This window comes from Lissotriton vulgaris, chromosome 4_1, assembly GCF_964263255.1.
Source record: "Lissotriton vulgaris chromosome 4_1, aLisVul1.2, whole genome shotgun sequence".
NCBI classification, from domain to species: domain Eukaryota; kingdom Metazoa; phylum Chordata; class Amphibia; order Caudata; family Salamandridae; genus Lissotriton; species Lissotriton vulgaris.
The window spans coordinates 1,719,542,520-1,719,555,404 of record NC_141691.1 but is presented as its reverse complement, the minus strand read 5'-3'; the positions used below and the strand labels follow the sequence as shown (position 1 = coordinate 1,719,555,404).

The 12,885-nt window shown below is 47.1% G+C and overlaps 1 protein-coding gene across 1 annotated transcript in view; it reads left to right on the top strand.

Moving 5' to 3' along the window:
* The window catches only part of CDH17 (cadherin 17), a 405,204-nt gene that overhangs the window by 310,836 nt on the left and 81,483 nt on the right, over window positions 1-12,885 (top strand). The window contains exon 11 of the mRNA XM_086965999.1: window positions 5,037-5,113. Coding sequence (XP_086822125.1) covers window positions 5,037-5,113 — 77 coding nt within the window. The remainder of the gene's footprint in view (window positions 1-5,036; window positions 5,114-12,885) is intronic.

Here is a 12,885-nt window from a genome sequence, read left to right as displayed (position 1 = left end):
CCTTTTTAATACATATAAATCATATAAGGGCAGGGTGCATGTATGTTTAACTTTTACATGTCCTGGTAGTGAAAAATTCTTGCATTCTTTTTTCACTACTGTGTGTCTTTTAATGTGGTTATGATATTTTGTGTATCTTTATCTTTGTTTTTGATATTGAGGCATTTTGTATATTTTTTAATGCAATCATATAATAGTTGATATTAGTGCATTCGATTTTTAAGTCTAGGGTCGCAATCAGCGACGGCTCGTGGAGGGAGTTACGGTGGGGCAGGAGGGTGGGGAGGGGGAGGGGCAGGGTGGAGGTTGCTAAAAACCGGCATATGGATAATTGCAGGTAAGTAAACAATTTAATTAATAAAACGAATTTCGTAGCTCGCACTGCATTGCATTTTGCGATGCAAGGCGCACTACGAAATTCGTTTTATTAATTAAATTGTTTACTTACCTGCATTTATCCATATGCCGGTTTTTAGCAACCTCCACCCTGCCCCTCCCCCTCCCCACCCTCCTGCCCCACCGTAACTCCCTCCACGAGCCGTCGCTGGTCGCAATATTATGGTTGTTGGTATATTGTGGGCGATATTTGTGTATTTAGATATTGTGTTCTGTGATATTCTATTATCGAAGCCTATTTATTATGTGTTAAAGTGTGAGATTACATAGACTGCTACGGGCCTTTCTATAGGATGCTTTTCACTGTGACTGGCCATTTTCTATCAACTTGTGCCCATGTCAGTTACAAGCATTTTCACAGTTTTGTCACTGGCAGTGCTCCAAAGTATTTACTTCATAAGTTGCCCTGATCCCTTTGTTCTGTTTTCATTTACAATTTTTCGAGCCATACCACTGTCAAGCTCCAGACACTTTTCTCTTTCGTTTTTAAGGCACCAAACATAGCATCACAAGTGGCATAGTGACCCATTTGTCAGCTGATTAACCAAGAAGCGTTATGGTTGTCACTTCCTGCTTCTCGGTGACTGAGATCTCAGATACAGGCCTCATTGATCTATCTCTCTGCACCTTATTTCCCTTTTGTGCCAACATCTGGAATACTGAGGAACAGAATATCTTTAGGCCTGATAAACTCATATTGCACTTTGTAACTCGACAATAGCGGCCGGCATTGCTAGCGGGTGGGGGGGGGGGGGGGGGGGCGGGGCGAGGGTTAGTAGGGGGGGATTCGCAGGGGGTGTCGGAGGGAGGGATTCCCGGGCAAAAAATGTTTACAACATTTTTATTAAACTTACCTTTCCGTGCCGGGTCCCACGTCTTCTCTGCTCCTGCTCTTCTGTCTCCGATGGGAACAGAAAGCAGGCAGCCAGGCTCCCTTCACTAAGCCAATCACAACTCTGCAAGTAGAATTGTGATTGGTGAGGCAGCCGCCCAGCCAGGGCCTAATGGGTTGGTCATAGCTCCATGCAGGCTGTAATGCAGCCTGCATGGAGAAGGGCAAAGTGCCAAGAGGGTCCAGCTGCCCTGCTAAAAGAGCAGATCAGCCCACCCGCCTACTCGCAATGGCAAAATCAAAAGCAAACATAAAATGGTAATAACTTTAAGTTATTACCATTTTATGTTTTGGCTTTCTCGCTCTGCCCTAGTGCAGGAGCTGCCCCTGTATCTTGAATAGCAACATTATACCCTTCAGGTCATCTTCAAGTGCAAGCAGGAGTTTGAGAGTGACTCAAAATTCCAAAAATATTCACTAAGCTAAACCTGAAGAAATGTGTCCAGGTAAAATAGTTAAACATGCCGTATTCGAGGAGCAAAACATAGATGCCGCATGTAATGCCTCATTGTGACCTGTAGTACTCGGAATAGGTGTATATTTTCTCATCTAACCTCGAGCCTCGTTTGTCTGCAGAACCAACAGGCAGCTTTGCTTGCACGCCTTCCGCTTGTCATACAGGATAAGAATTGCTCACTGACTGGTATCCAATCACGCTTTGTTTAGATTCTAATGCTCGTCTCCAAGTGGATGCCTCTCAGCCAGTAAGGTTTGCCCTTTATTGCCCGCGGATTGTCACCGTTGATGTGCTTATTATTCCATTGCCAAACGCAGGCAGCAACAAAAGAGGCCCCGACTCCGACAGCTGTTAACAAGTCTGCTTTAACCTTCAGAATTAGGCACGGTTTCGCCAAGTGTCTTCATACCAATGGTAGAAGTGGGCGGGAACGGAAGGGCACGGCCTGCCCCTACTTCTAAAAATTATTCAGTCTGTTCCCCTACTTCTTACTTTCAAACAAGCATCCCGGGACGGCAAGAATAGTCCGACTTAAAAATTATAACTTTTTTCATTAGATTCCAGGGGCTGCTCACACTTCTCTGTGAACTCCAGAGGCTGCAGCAGCCCCGTCCCCCTTGAGCTCACACAGATCGATGGCAGACCCATTGTCATTCCGATTGAGGCTGATTACCCTCTTTCGAATGACAATGCGCCCACCCTCTGCCTTTAGCATATCAAGTGCCAGTGAGATCGGAGTTGGTTATTACAGAGGAGCTTTCCCCAGACAGAGTACTGTGGGGAACTTGACACCTTGTGTAATTTGTACACAGAGTGAATTGGGCAGGGGCAGTGACCAGACAGAAGAGACGACAGGAAAGGAGCGGTACTAGGGCAGGATAGGTGACTGGACAGGAGAAGTAACAGATAGGAGAAGTGACGGGGCAGGAGAGTTGACGTCTCAGGAGCAGTGACGGACAGGAGAGGTGACAGGAAAGGAGAGGTGACAGGAAAGGAGAGGTGACATGGGCAGGAGAAGTGAGGGGGCAGGAGAAGTGAAGGGGCAGGAGCGGTGATTAGGCATAGGCAGGTGCGGTAACCGGCAGGAGCAATGAACGGATAGTGGCAGTGAACAGATAAGAGCAGTGAACGGGGCAGGAGAAGTGATGGGACTGGAGCGGTGATCGGGCAGGAGTGCTGACCGGACAAGAGCAGTGAACGGGCAGGAGCAGTGAAAGTTCAGGAGCAGTGAACGGGCAGGAGCGGCGACGGGCCAGGAAAAGTGACGGGCAGTAAAAAGGGACGGGGTAGGAAATGTGACGAGGCAGGACAAGTGACGGGTCAGGAGCAGTGACGGGTCCTGAGAGGCAACAGGAAAGGAGAGGTGACTGAGCAGGTGAGGTAACTGGACAGGAGAGGTGACCGGGCAGGAGAAGTGACGGGGCAGGAGAAGTGACCAGGCAGGGGAAGTGACGGGCAGGTGACGTGACGGGCAGGTGATGTGACGGGCAGGTGATGTGACGGGCAGGTGACGTGATGGACAGGTGACGTGATGGGGAGGTGACGTGAAAGGGCAGGAGAGGAGAGGTGACCGGGCAGGAGAAGTGACGGGGCAGGAGTGGTGATAGGGCAGGAGAGGTGAAGGGGCAGGAGAGGTGACTGGGCAGAAGCAGTGATTAGGCATGAGCAGAAGCAGTGACCGGGCAGGTGCGGTGAACGGACAGGAGCTGTGAACGGACAGGAGTGGTGAACGGGGCAGGAGCGGTGAACGGGACAGGAGCGGTGAACAGGGCAGGAGCAGTGACGGGCAGGAGAAGTGACGGGCCAGGAGAAGGGAGGGGGCAGGGGAATTGATGAAGCAGGAGTGTTGATCGAGCATGAGCAGGAGCAGTGAAAGGGCAGGAGCAGGCGTTTCCCAGGGCGACTTGAAGATAGGGGGCCAGTTTAGTTTGCGGGGACCGGTTTTGTTTTAAAAACACTGCAAAGTTCTTTGTATATTCAGCAGGTTTCGGTCAACAATACAAATTCCAAGATAACTTTGGTGAAAGTCAATGTACCTGCTGGAGAGAGATGGGAGCATGTTTTGTCTAGTGGCTGTTTTACTCATCTAAGATAGTGCAGAGGGGTAATATGCCTGCTGCAAAGAACATGTACCATGCATATCAAAGAGCAATATGTTATGTGCATAGTTCAGTGGGTACAGTTCAGTGGGTACTGCTTTGTGTTCACTTCCCGAATGAAAGGACATTTGAAGACATATGGCCTGGCAGTTTAGGCCGGACTGTTCCCATTGGGCGCAGAATCTAAACTGATTTGCATATGGCTGGGTCCAAACTGGAATGGCGAGCAAAAACGATGTATTTAAGCCCATAACACTCAGAACTGGGGTGAATGTATGATATTGTTCTGCATTCTGTCTATCAATTGTTCTTTTTGCATTTGTCACCCCGAGTGAGTCAGGTATGCTCAGACAAGAGTTCCGTGCTCTCCATGCCACTGGAATCAAGCTATCCTGGCTGATGAGGGCTGATAGTCCGAAACCGATCCTAGGATGCTTGTTTCCAGTCCAGGGAGGACCTGGCCTGGCAGTTTGGGCTGGACTGTTCCTATTGGGTGCAGGATCAAGACTGATTTGCATATGGCTGGGTCCAAACTGGAATGCCATGGTGATCAAAGAAACAATGGATTTAGGCCCAGATCTCTGTACTGGGGTGAATGTATGATATTGTTCTGCATTCTGTCCACCAGTTGTTCTTTTTACTATACTATGATTGAGCAGCTAGCGGGCTGACATGAATATGAAGGAGCCTTTGTGGGTTTCCGTGAGTCTAGATTCTCCTGAAGTGTCCCTTTCTCTTCTGAGCCCTGGTTAACACGTGTGTACAGGAGGAGCCCTGTATTCATGACCTCAATGTTTGAGACAAAAAATAATCATGGATTTCTGAACAATAGGTGTAAAAGCATTAAGGTAACATGTTGTTCCTGCTTATATTTCACACGCTTTACATAAACCTGTATTCCCTATGAGTGTTTGCTTTTTCCTGAATGAAACCTCAAATAAACATGTTTATCCATTGTTTTAATTAAATAACATTATAAGCTGTAACTGGTCAGTGAAATGCTAAACTAACTAAAAATGAGTATGTTTTGCTATTTCTAGCCACACCCCTGACTCCGCCCACTGATTCAATCTTCAGTTATTCCCGCCCCCTGATTCTCCACCCACAGTTCCCCTGTTTTTTCCCCACTTCGACCACTGCTTCATACAGATGTTTTTTTTTTCCTCATGTGATGTGTTTTCTTTTCTTGCAGTTTTTACAACGAAGTGTCTGGTACAAGTCAATGTCATTGATATCAACAAACATCCCCCCATCTTTGATAACTTTGATGTAAGTATTACCGTTCCATGGCTTTCCATGGGCTATTTTTGACCTTGAAGGAAGTTGATCTTGAATATTTCCACTTAAGAATAAGCCTCGAGGATTTACTATCTTTTGTTAATAGCGGAAACGGTTTATTGGGAGTACTTTTGACATTTTATTGACAGCAAACGTTACATTTGATTCGATATGTTTTCTTTAGATCTGCAGAACCTGTTGCAACTGTACAGTTTTGGTGATCCCCGACTAAAAATCTATCTGTGAACCTTATAATCCCTGATAAAATCTATTTTAGAACCTTACACTGGTAGCTGGAAGCGTCTCTGTCCATGCTGCACTTGAATGAGAACAATAGAGTACATTGCACAAGGCAAAGGGTCCCTTCGGTGGGCTCCATCGAATGACAGGATCACGGTAAACGATGGTGTGAAACGTCAAAGGTGGGCACGCTCCAGCTCCTTCCTCTCTTGCTGACGATGGTCCTGGTGTACATCTTCTGGGGTGTTCAGGAGAGCCAGTCAGAATATCACTACTCAAGCATGTGAAAGTGGAAATTATGTTAGGCAGACACCAGGATGTGGTTAATTTACTTATTCCGGAGCACCGGGAATTACAACCTCTCTCTGCAGCGGTCGGCGCCAATAGCCAAGATGGCCGCCTTCCGCTTCCGCTATCCCATTTCCTGTTCCGTTACGCGGAACACTAGACCGCTACCACATATCTCCCCCCTTTAATGCAATATCACACAACAAGCTTTAGTCCTTACTTCCAGTCCATGTCAAAGTCCTTGTACTTCTCTGGCACCTTCACTGTTCTCCCAACTCTAGTCTTTACCATACCAACACCTCCTTCTTCGTCCTGTTCCCTTCTGTCCACTTGTCTTCCTGCACCTTCTCCTTCCTTGTCCATCACTTCCTCACTCCGCTCTTCCTTGCACCAGCTCTTCATCCCTTCGCTCATACCTTCTTCTCCATCACTGTCTTCCACTTGCTGCGCTCCTTCTTCTACATTCTCGCTTCGCCTTCCACTACGTTCTTCTTCGCCTTCATCTACCACATGCTCCGCTCCTTCCTCTGTCTCACGTTCCCACTTTAGGATCTTGCTGCATTTGGCCATTCTGTCCTGCGACCACACTTTCCCGTCACTGAGCAGGGCCGACCGGGCGTAGGGCTCTAGTACTTGTAACGGTGGTGAGAATTTGCTTTCTCCCTTCCTCTTGAGGATCGCCAGTTTAACTCTTACCCAGTCGCCCTTCTCCAGTTCCACTCCTTTAACGTTGTGTCTTTTATTGAAATGGGTCGTGTAACCATCTTGTGCTCTTTCTAGATTCCTTCTGACCACCGCTGGGGACCATTTACTTTGTACCACCAATTTCCTCCATGCCATGTTGTCTTTGGTGAAAGCCTCTCTTCCTCTCAACACCTTGAAAGGGCTGTACCCTGTGCTCCCCGGGGTGATCCGATAGGCCCAGATCATCTTTTCCAGTTCTTTCTCCCAGTCTAGTCCATCGTTGATGGCCGCCTGAATGGTACCCATGATTACACGATTGAATCGCTCCACCTGACCGTTTCCTGAGGGGTGGTAGATGGGCGTGTGTTTCACTTCTATACCATTCCTGTCAGTGAAGGCAATCCATTTCACCGAGGTGAATTGCGGCCCATTGTCACATATGATGACCTTAGGGATTCCTTCCCTAACAAACGTAGCGCGCAAGAAGCTAACCACCGCCTCTGTGTCTACGTTCTCCATCACCTCTACTTCCGGCCACTTGGAGTATTTGTCAATGAGAACCACCGCATACTTCTGTGTCCCTACTTTATTGACGTTGGGGCCCATTATGTCCACAGACACCATTTCCCATGGTCCATCTGGTACTGGGAATTTTCCCAGTGGTGGCCTAAGCATGCTCTGTGATTTGTCTGCCTTGGCACACGATTTGCACTGCCGTAAGTACCGCTCTACCTGCGCATCAATGGCTTGCCACCAGTATGCTTGCCTGGCAAGGGCTTTGGTCTTGGTGATGCCCTGGTGCCCTTCGTGTAATAGAGTCATTAAGTGTTCCAGTATGCCTTGTGGTGGTACTACTTTGTCACCTCTCAACAGAAATGTGGGATTCTCGGCCAGCGACAGTTCATCCCTTACTTCCCAATACCTCCGAAGTTCATCTTTAAGGTGTCTCTTCTCCGGCCACCCATGGATCACATATCCTTTGATGGCTTCCAAGTCGACGTCTTCTTTGTATGCTTCTTCCCACTCTTGGGCACTTATCACCTTCTCGGTATCCTGAATGGTGGCTACCACATATCCTTCCCATCTTTGTTTCTCCTGGTTAACTGCGTCTTCCATGGCTGCTGCCCTGCTAAGGAAGTCCGCCACTTTGTTCTGCGGTCCCGGAATGTGTTCCACCTCATACACAAAGTCCAACAGCCTCAGTGTCATTTTCGCAATTCTAGGTGTCGCGTGAGCATGACCACTGGAGGTCAGCACTCGGACCAAAGGTTTGTGGTCCGTCTTCACCATGAATTTCGCTCCCTATAAGTATTACCGAAACCTTTCCATGGCCCACACCACCGCTAGCATCTCCTTCTCAATGAAGCTAAACTTTTCCTCGTTTGGCGCAAGTGACCTCGAAGCAAAACTGACCGTTGATGTCTCACCACTCTCTGACCGTTGCATCAGTACTGCCCCCAGGCCACGGTCGCTGGCATCCGTAGTGAGGATTGATTCTGCACTAGGGTCAAATCCTTTCAGGGGAATGGCAGCACTCATTTCACGTTTCAGAGATTCAAATTCGGTCTGTTCCTCCTGGCTCCATAGGAACTTGTTCTTTTCCTTGAGTAGCTGGCGTAGGAGATGCGTTTTCGTGGCGAAGTGGGGAATGAATTTGCTGTAGTATTCGGCCATTCCCAGGAATGACCGAACATCCTCCTTCTTGCTTGGGGTGGGGGCATCTAGAATCGCCTTCATGTTGGCTCTTTTCGGCTCAATCCCTTTTTCGCTCACCTCGTGACCTAAGTATGTGACGGACTGTACTCCAAATTTACACTTAGACCACTCCGCCGTTAGACCGTTGTCCTGCAATGTTCGTAGCACCTTGTGCAGTTTCTCGTTGTGGTCATGTATGGTCCTCCCCATCACTAAGATGTCGTCTTGGAAGAACTGCACATCTTCTATGTTCTTCAGTAGTCTGTGCATCATCGTCCGGAAGACCGCGGCCGCCGAGGCCAGGCCAAACAGCATCCTCACGAATTCATAGCAGCCGTAGGGCGTGATGAACGGTGTGAGATGGCTGCACGATGGATGTAGTCTTACTTGGTGGTAGGCTGACGATAAGTCCACTGTGGAGAACCACTTGATGTTCTTCGTCTTCGCCAACATCTCGTTTATGCGGGGCAAGGGAAACTTATCAATGACAATGTTTTTATTTAGTTCCCTAAGGTCACCACACAGCCGGACTTTACCATTCGGCTTCTGGGCTACCACCAGAGGAGAAAGCCACTCCGCACTTTCAATGGCTCTGATCACTCCTTCCTTTTCCAGTCTGTCCAGTTACGTTTGTACCGCATCTCTGCATCGGAACGGAATGTTCCTCACCTTGTGCACCACTGGTATTGCTCCTTCCTTGAACTTTATGAGGTGCTTGTACTTTGCCAGTTCACCGATCTGTCCGTTGAATACTTTGGGGTATGCCCGTCGCCAGGAGTCCACATCGTCCTTCTTATCTAAGTCCATTAGCAGGATTTTCTCAATGCCTCCTGGGTTGAGTTGTATTCCTAAGGCTCCTTGATCCCTCCAGCTCAGTACAGAAGGGCCCTTCTCCGCGACATACAACTTGCAATTTGCATGGCGGCCCCTAAACTCAAACAGGAGGGGACAGTACCCCAACATTGGAATCCTCTGCCCTGTATACGTAACAGGTCTTAAGTCCATCGGGTGTAGCTTTTCTTCGATTTTGGATGCAAACTCTTCCTCCCATACCTTTCTCTGTATGATGGAGATGGGAGCCCCGCTGTCTGCTATCATTTCCATGGGTATCCCTCCTATGTGCATGTTCAGTCTGGGTTTGTCAGTTTCCGATCCTTCCATTTCCAACACTTGGACATCAATATATAGGATCTCTTCCAGGTCCTCCGGTTCCTCTGGGTCTTCTGGTTCATCTTGTTGCTCTTGGTCCACATACCTGACCATTGCTCCTTTGGGCTTCCGGCAGCATACCTTTTCGTAGCGCCCCTAACACTCCGCAATACGAGCATTTTGCCATGAACGCCGGGCACACCTTGTCCTTCCCCAGATGCGCCGTGCTTCCACACCTGTAGCAGCTTAGTCTTCCTCCTTTATTCGCCCTCTGGTCCGTCTGATTGGCCTGGGCGGTTCGTCTGCCTTCCTGATTCCTCTGTTGATCTCTTTGCCTCGGGCGCTCATTCCTCCCTTGCGTCATTATCTTGCACACTGTTTGCGCTCCTCCTGCTTCCTTCTTGGCAGCTTGCGCACAGCGTTTGGACAATTTGGCCTTCTTCACCATCGCCCATATTTCTTTGAGGGGGGAGTCTCCATTTACCCATAGTTTTTCTTGGACATGGGTGCTGGACGTGTGCATGATGATCTGGTCTCTGATTAGATCGTCGTGTAGCGCTCCAAACTTGCATGTGAGTGCTAACTTCTGCAGGGCTACGACGTACTCGTCCACTGTCTCACTGCTCTTCTGTTTCCTCTGGAAGAAGTTGTATCTGTCTATCGCGACACACACGACAGGCCTGTAGTGTGCGTCGAGGTCAGCAATGTTGTGGCTGAAGACGTCGGTGTCCGTAGCATCTCTCTCTCCTTTGACAATGGTGTCGTAGACCCTTATCCCTACTGGGCCTAGGTTATGTAACAGGATTTTTTTTCTTCTCTTGCTGGAGAATGGCGCACCTCCTTCCTCTTCCAGCGCGTCGAGGCAGTTGAGGAAGTATCTTTTCCAGTCTTCCCACTGCATCTCCGGTTCACCACTCTTGGTTAGGAATGGCACCAGTTGGGTGAGGGAGTATGACTGGACAGCCATGTTGTTGGCACCTCTCCGGTCAGTCCTGATGGGGACAACCCTTCCTGGGGGGCTTCCCGGCGTGGTCTGTACGGCCGTGCCTCTCTCGCCAAGATCACCGTCACTGTCCTCCCCTTGTGACTCTTGCGCGGGATCAGGTTGGGCCAGTAGATCCTCCTCTTCAGCAGGCTTAGTAGATCTTGGCCCCCTTGCGCTTGCACGCCGCTCCGCCAGCTTGCCTGGTTCAACCACCACACCACCAGGGTTAAGGTACACCACTGCCTGCCTTGGGCTCTCCCCCGGTGCGGTTCTCTCCCTGCAGCCTGCTCCACCACCTATCAAGGTGGGGCGAGATATCACGTCACAGTGGGTCCCCCTGCCGGGACACTGTCTGCTTCACTGGGGCTGGACAACCCTGCACCTATCTTCTTGTCCTCTAGGGGCTTGCAGGCCTACCTCCTGGTAATGTGCTCCTGCACAGTCAGCCAGCGTGAAGTTCGCGCCCTTTTTCTCCCTCCTCGGGTCCTCTGCCACGCTCCGGGCGCCGGCTGTGAAATCTCTTCGCCGGTCGAGCACTTCCGTTTCTCCACGTGGTGTCTGGGGGGGCGGGTTCTATTCCCCATACCTCGTCGCCATTGTGAAAGTGGAAATTATGTTAGGCAGACACCAGGATGTGGTTAATTTACTCTTTATTCCGGAGCGCCGGGAATTACAACCTCTCTCGGCAGCGGTCGGCGCCAATAGCCAAGATGGCCGCCTTCCGCTTCCGCTATCCCATTTCCTGTTCCGTTACGCTGAACACTAGACCGCTACCACAAAGCACAGCGGTGAAGGATGGCAGAGGTGAAGGATGTCAGGGGTGAAGGATGAAGAGGTGAAGGTTGAAGAGGTGAAGGATGCCAGGAGTGAAGGATGAAGAGGTGAAGGATGTCAGAGGTGAAGGATGCCGGTGGTGAAGGATGAAGAGGTGAAGGATGCTAAAGGTGAAGGGCACTGGAGGTGAAGGATAACAAAGGTGAAGGATGCCGGAGGTGAAGGATGCAGAGGTGAAGGGTGCCGGAGGTGAAGGATGCCAAGGTGAAGGATGAAGAGGTGAAGGATGTCAGAGGGGAAATATGAAGAGGCAAAAAATGCGAGAGGTGAAGGATGAAATGAAATGAAAAAGAGATTTCTAAAGCGCACTGCGGCCAAGCGGCTTCCTGGTGAAGGATGAAGAGGTGAGGAGGTGAAGGTTGCCAGTGGTGAAGGTTGCCAGTGGTGAAGGATGCCAGAGGTGAAGGATGAAAGTTAAGAATGAGGAGGTGAAGGATGCCAGAGGTGAAGGATGCCAGAGGTTAAGGTTGCCAGAGGTAAAGGATGCCAGAGGTGAAGGATGCCAGAGGTGAAGGATGCCAGAGGTGAAGTATGCCAGAGGTGGAGGATGAAGAGGTGAAGGATGCCGGAGGTGAAGGATGAAGAGGTGAAGGATGCCGGAGGTGAAAGATACGGTAGTCAGACAAAATATCGAAATTAAAATATCGATATACAATAATATCGATGTTTTAATATCGATGGTATAGTATATCGATGTGCCATAATATCGATAGACAGAATATCGATATTAAGGTATGTATGTTAGTAATATTGAAATTTTGTTATTTAGTGTTATGTATTTTATTATGTTGTTTATATGTTTGCTAAATATGTTTAGAAATGTATGTTTGAAAATTAGTAATTTTGTTTACATTTTGCGTTTTAGTATTAGAGCGGGTTGTGGGTTTATGGGGGAATAGGGTGGGAAGTAATTTAATAATAATTAATTAATTAATATATATTTGTAAATATTTTTAATTAATAATTAATTGTTAATTAATTCATATTAATTAGCTAATTAAATTAATTAGATTTAATGTGCTAAGATATTTAATGTATTGTTATTGTTAATTAATTGGGAATTAATTAATATTAATTAGTTAATTAAATTATTTAGATTTAATGTGCTAAGATATTTAATTTATTGTTATTGTTAATGAATAATTAATTGGTAATTAATTAATATTAATTAGTGAATTAAATTAATTAGATTTATTGTGCTAATATATTTAATTTAGTGTTATTGTTAATTAATAACTAATTTGTAACGAAATAATATTAAGTAGTAAATTACATTAATTAGAGTTAATGTTTTAATATTTTTAATTTATAATTTTTGTTATTGTTACTTAATAATTAATTGGTACCTAATAATTATTAAGTGATTAAATGATGTGATTTACTTATGTGTAGTGGGTTGTGTGTTTATAGGGGAATAGGGTGTTATATAATTACATGTAATTAATTAAAGAGATTGTATTTATTTATTGGTATTTATTGTTAATTAATTGGTAATTAATAAGTGTTAATTAGTTCATTTATACTTACATAAATTTATTAATATTTATTGTTATTAATTGATTAATTGAAACTTTTATTAATTGTGTTTTTTTTAATGTTTAGTGTGTTGTGTGTTACAGGGGGAGTAGAGTGGGAAGTAATTTAAACCCTACACAATCCAACGCTTTCCCTACTTTTGCACCCTCTGGAGTGGGAATAGTAATTTTTACCCCTACACTATCCAACGCTTTCCCTACTGTTGCACTCTCTGGAGTGGGAATAGTAATTTTTACCCCTACGCTATCCAACGCTTTCCCTACTGTTGCACCCTCTGGAGTGGGAATAGTAATTTTTACCCCTACGCTATCCAACACGTTCCCTACTGTTGCACCCTCCTGGAGTGGGAATA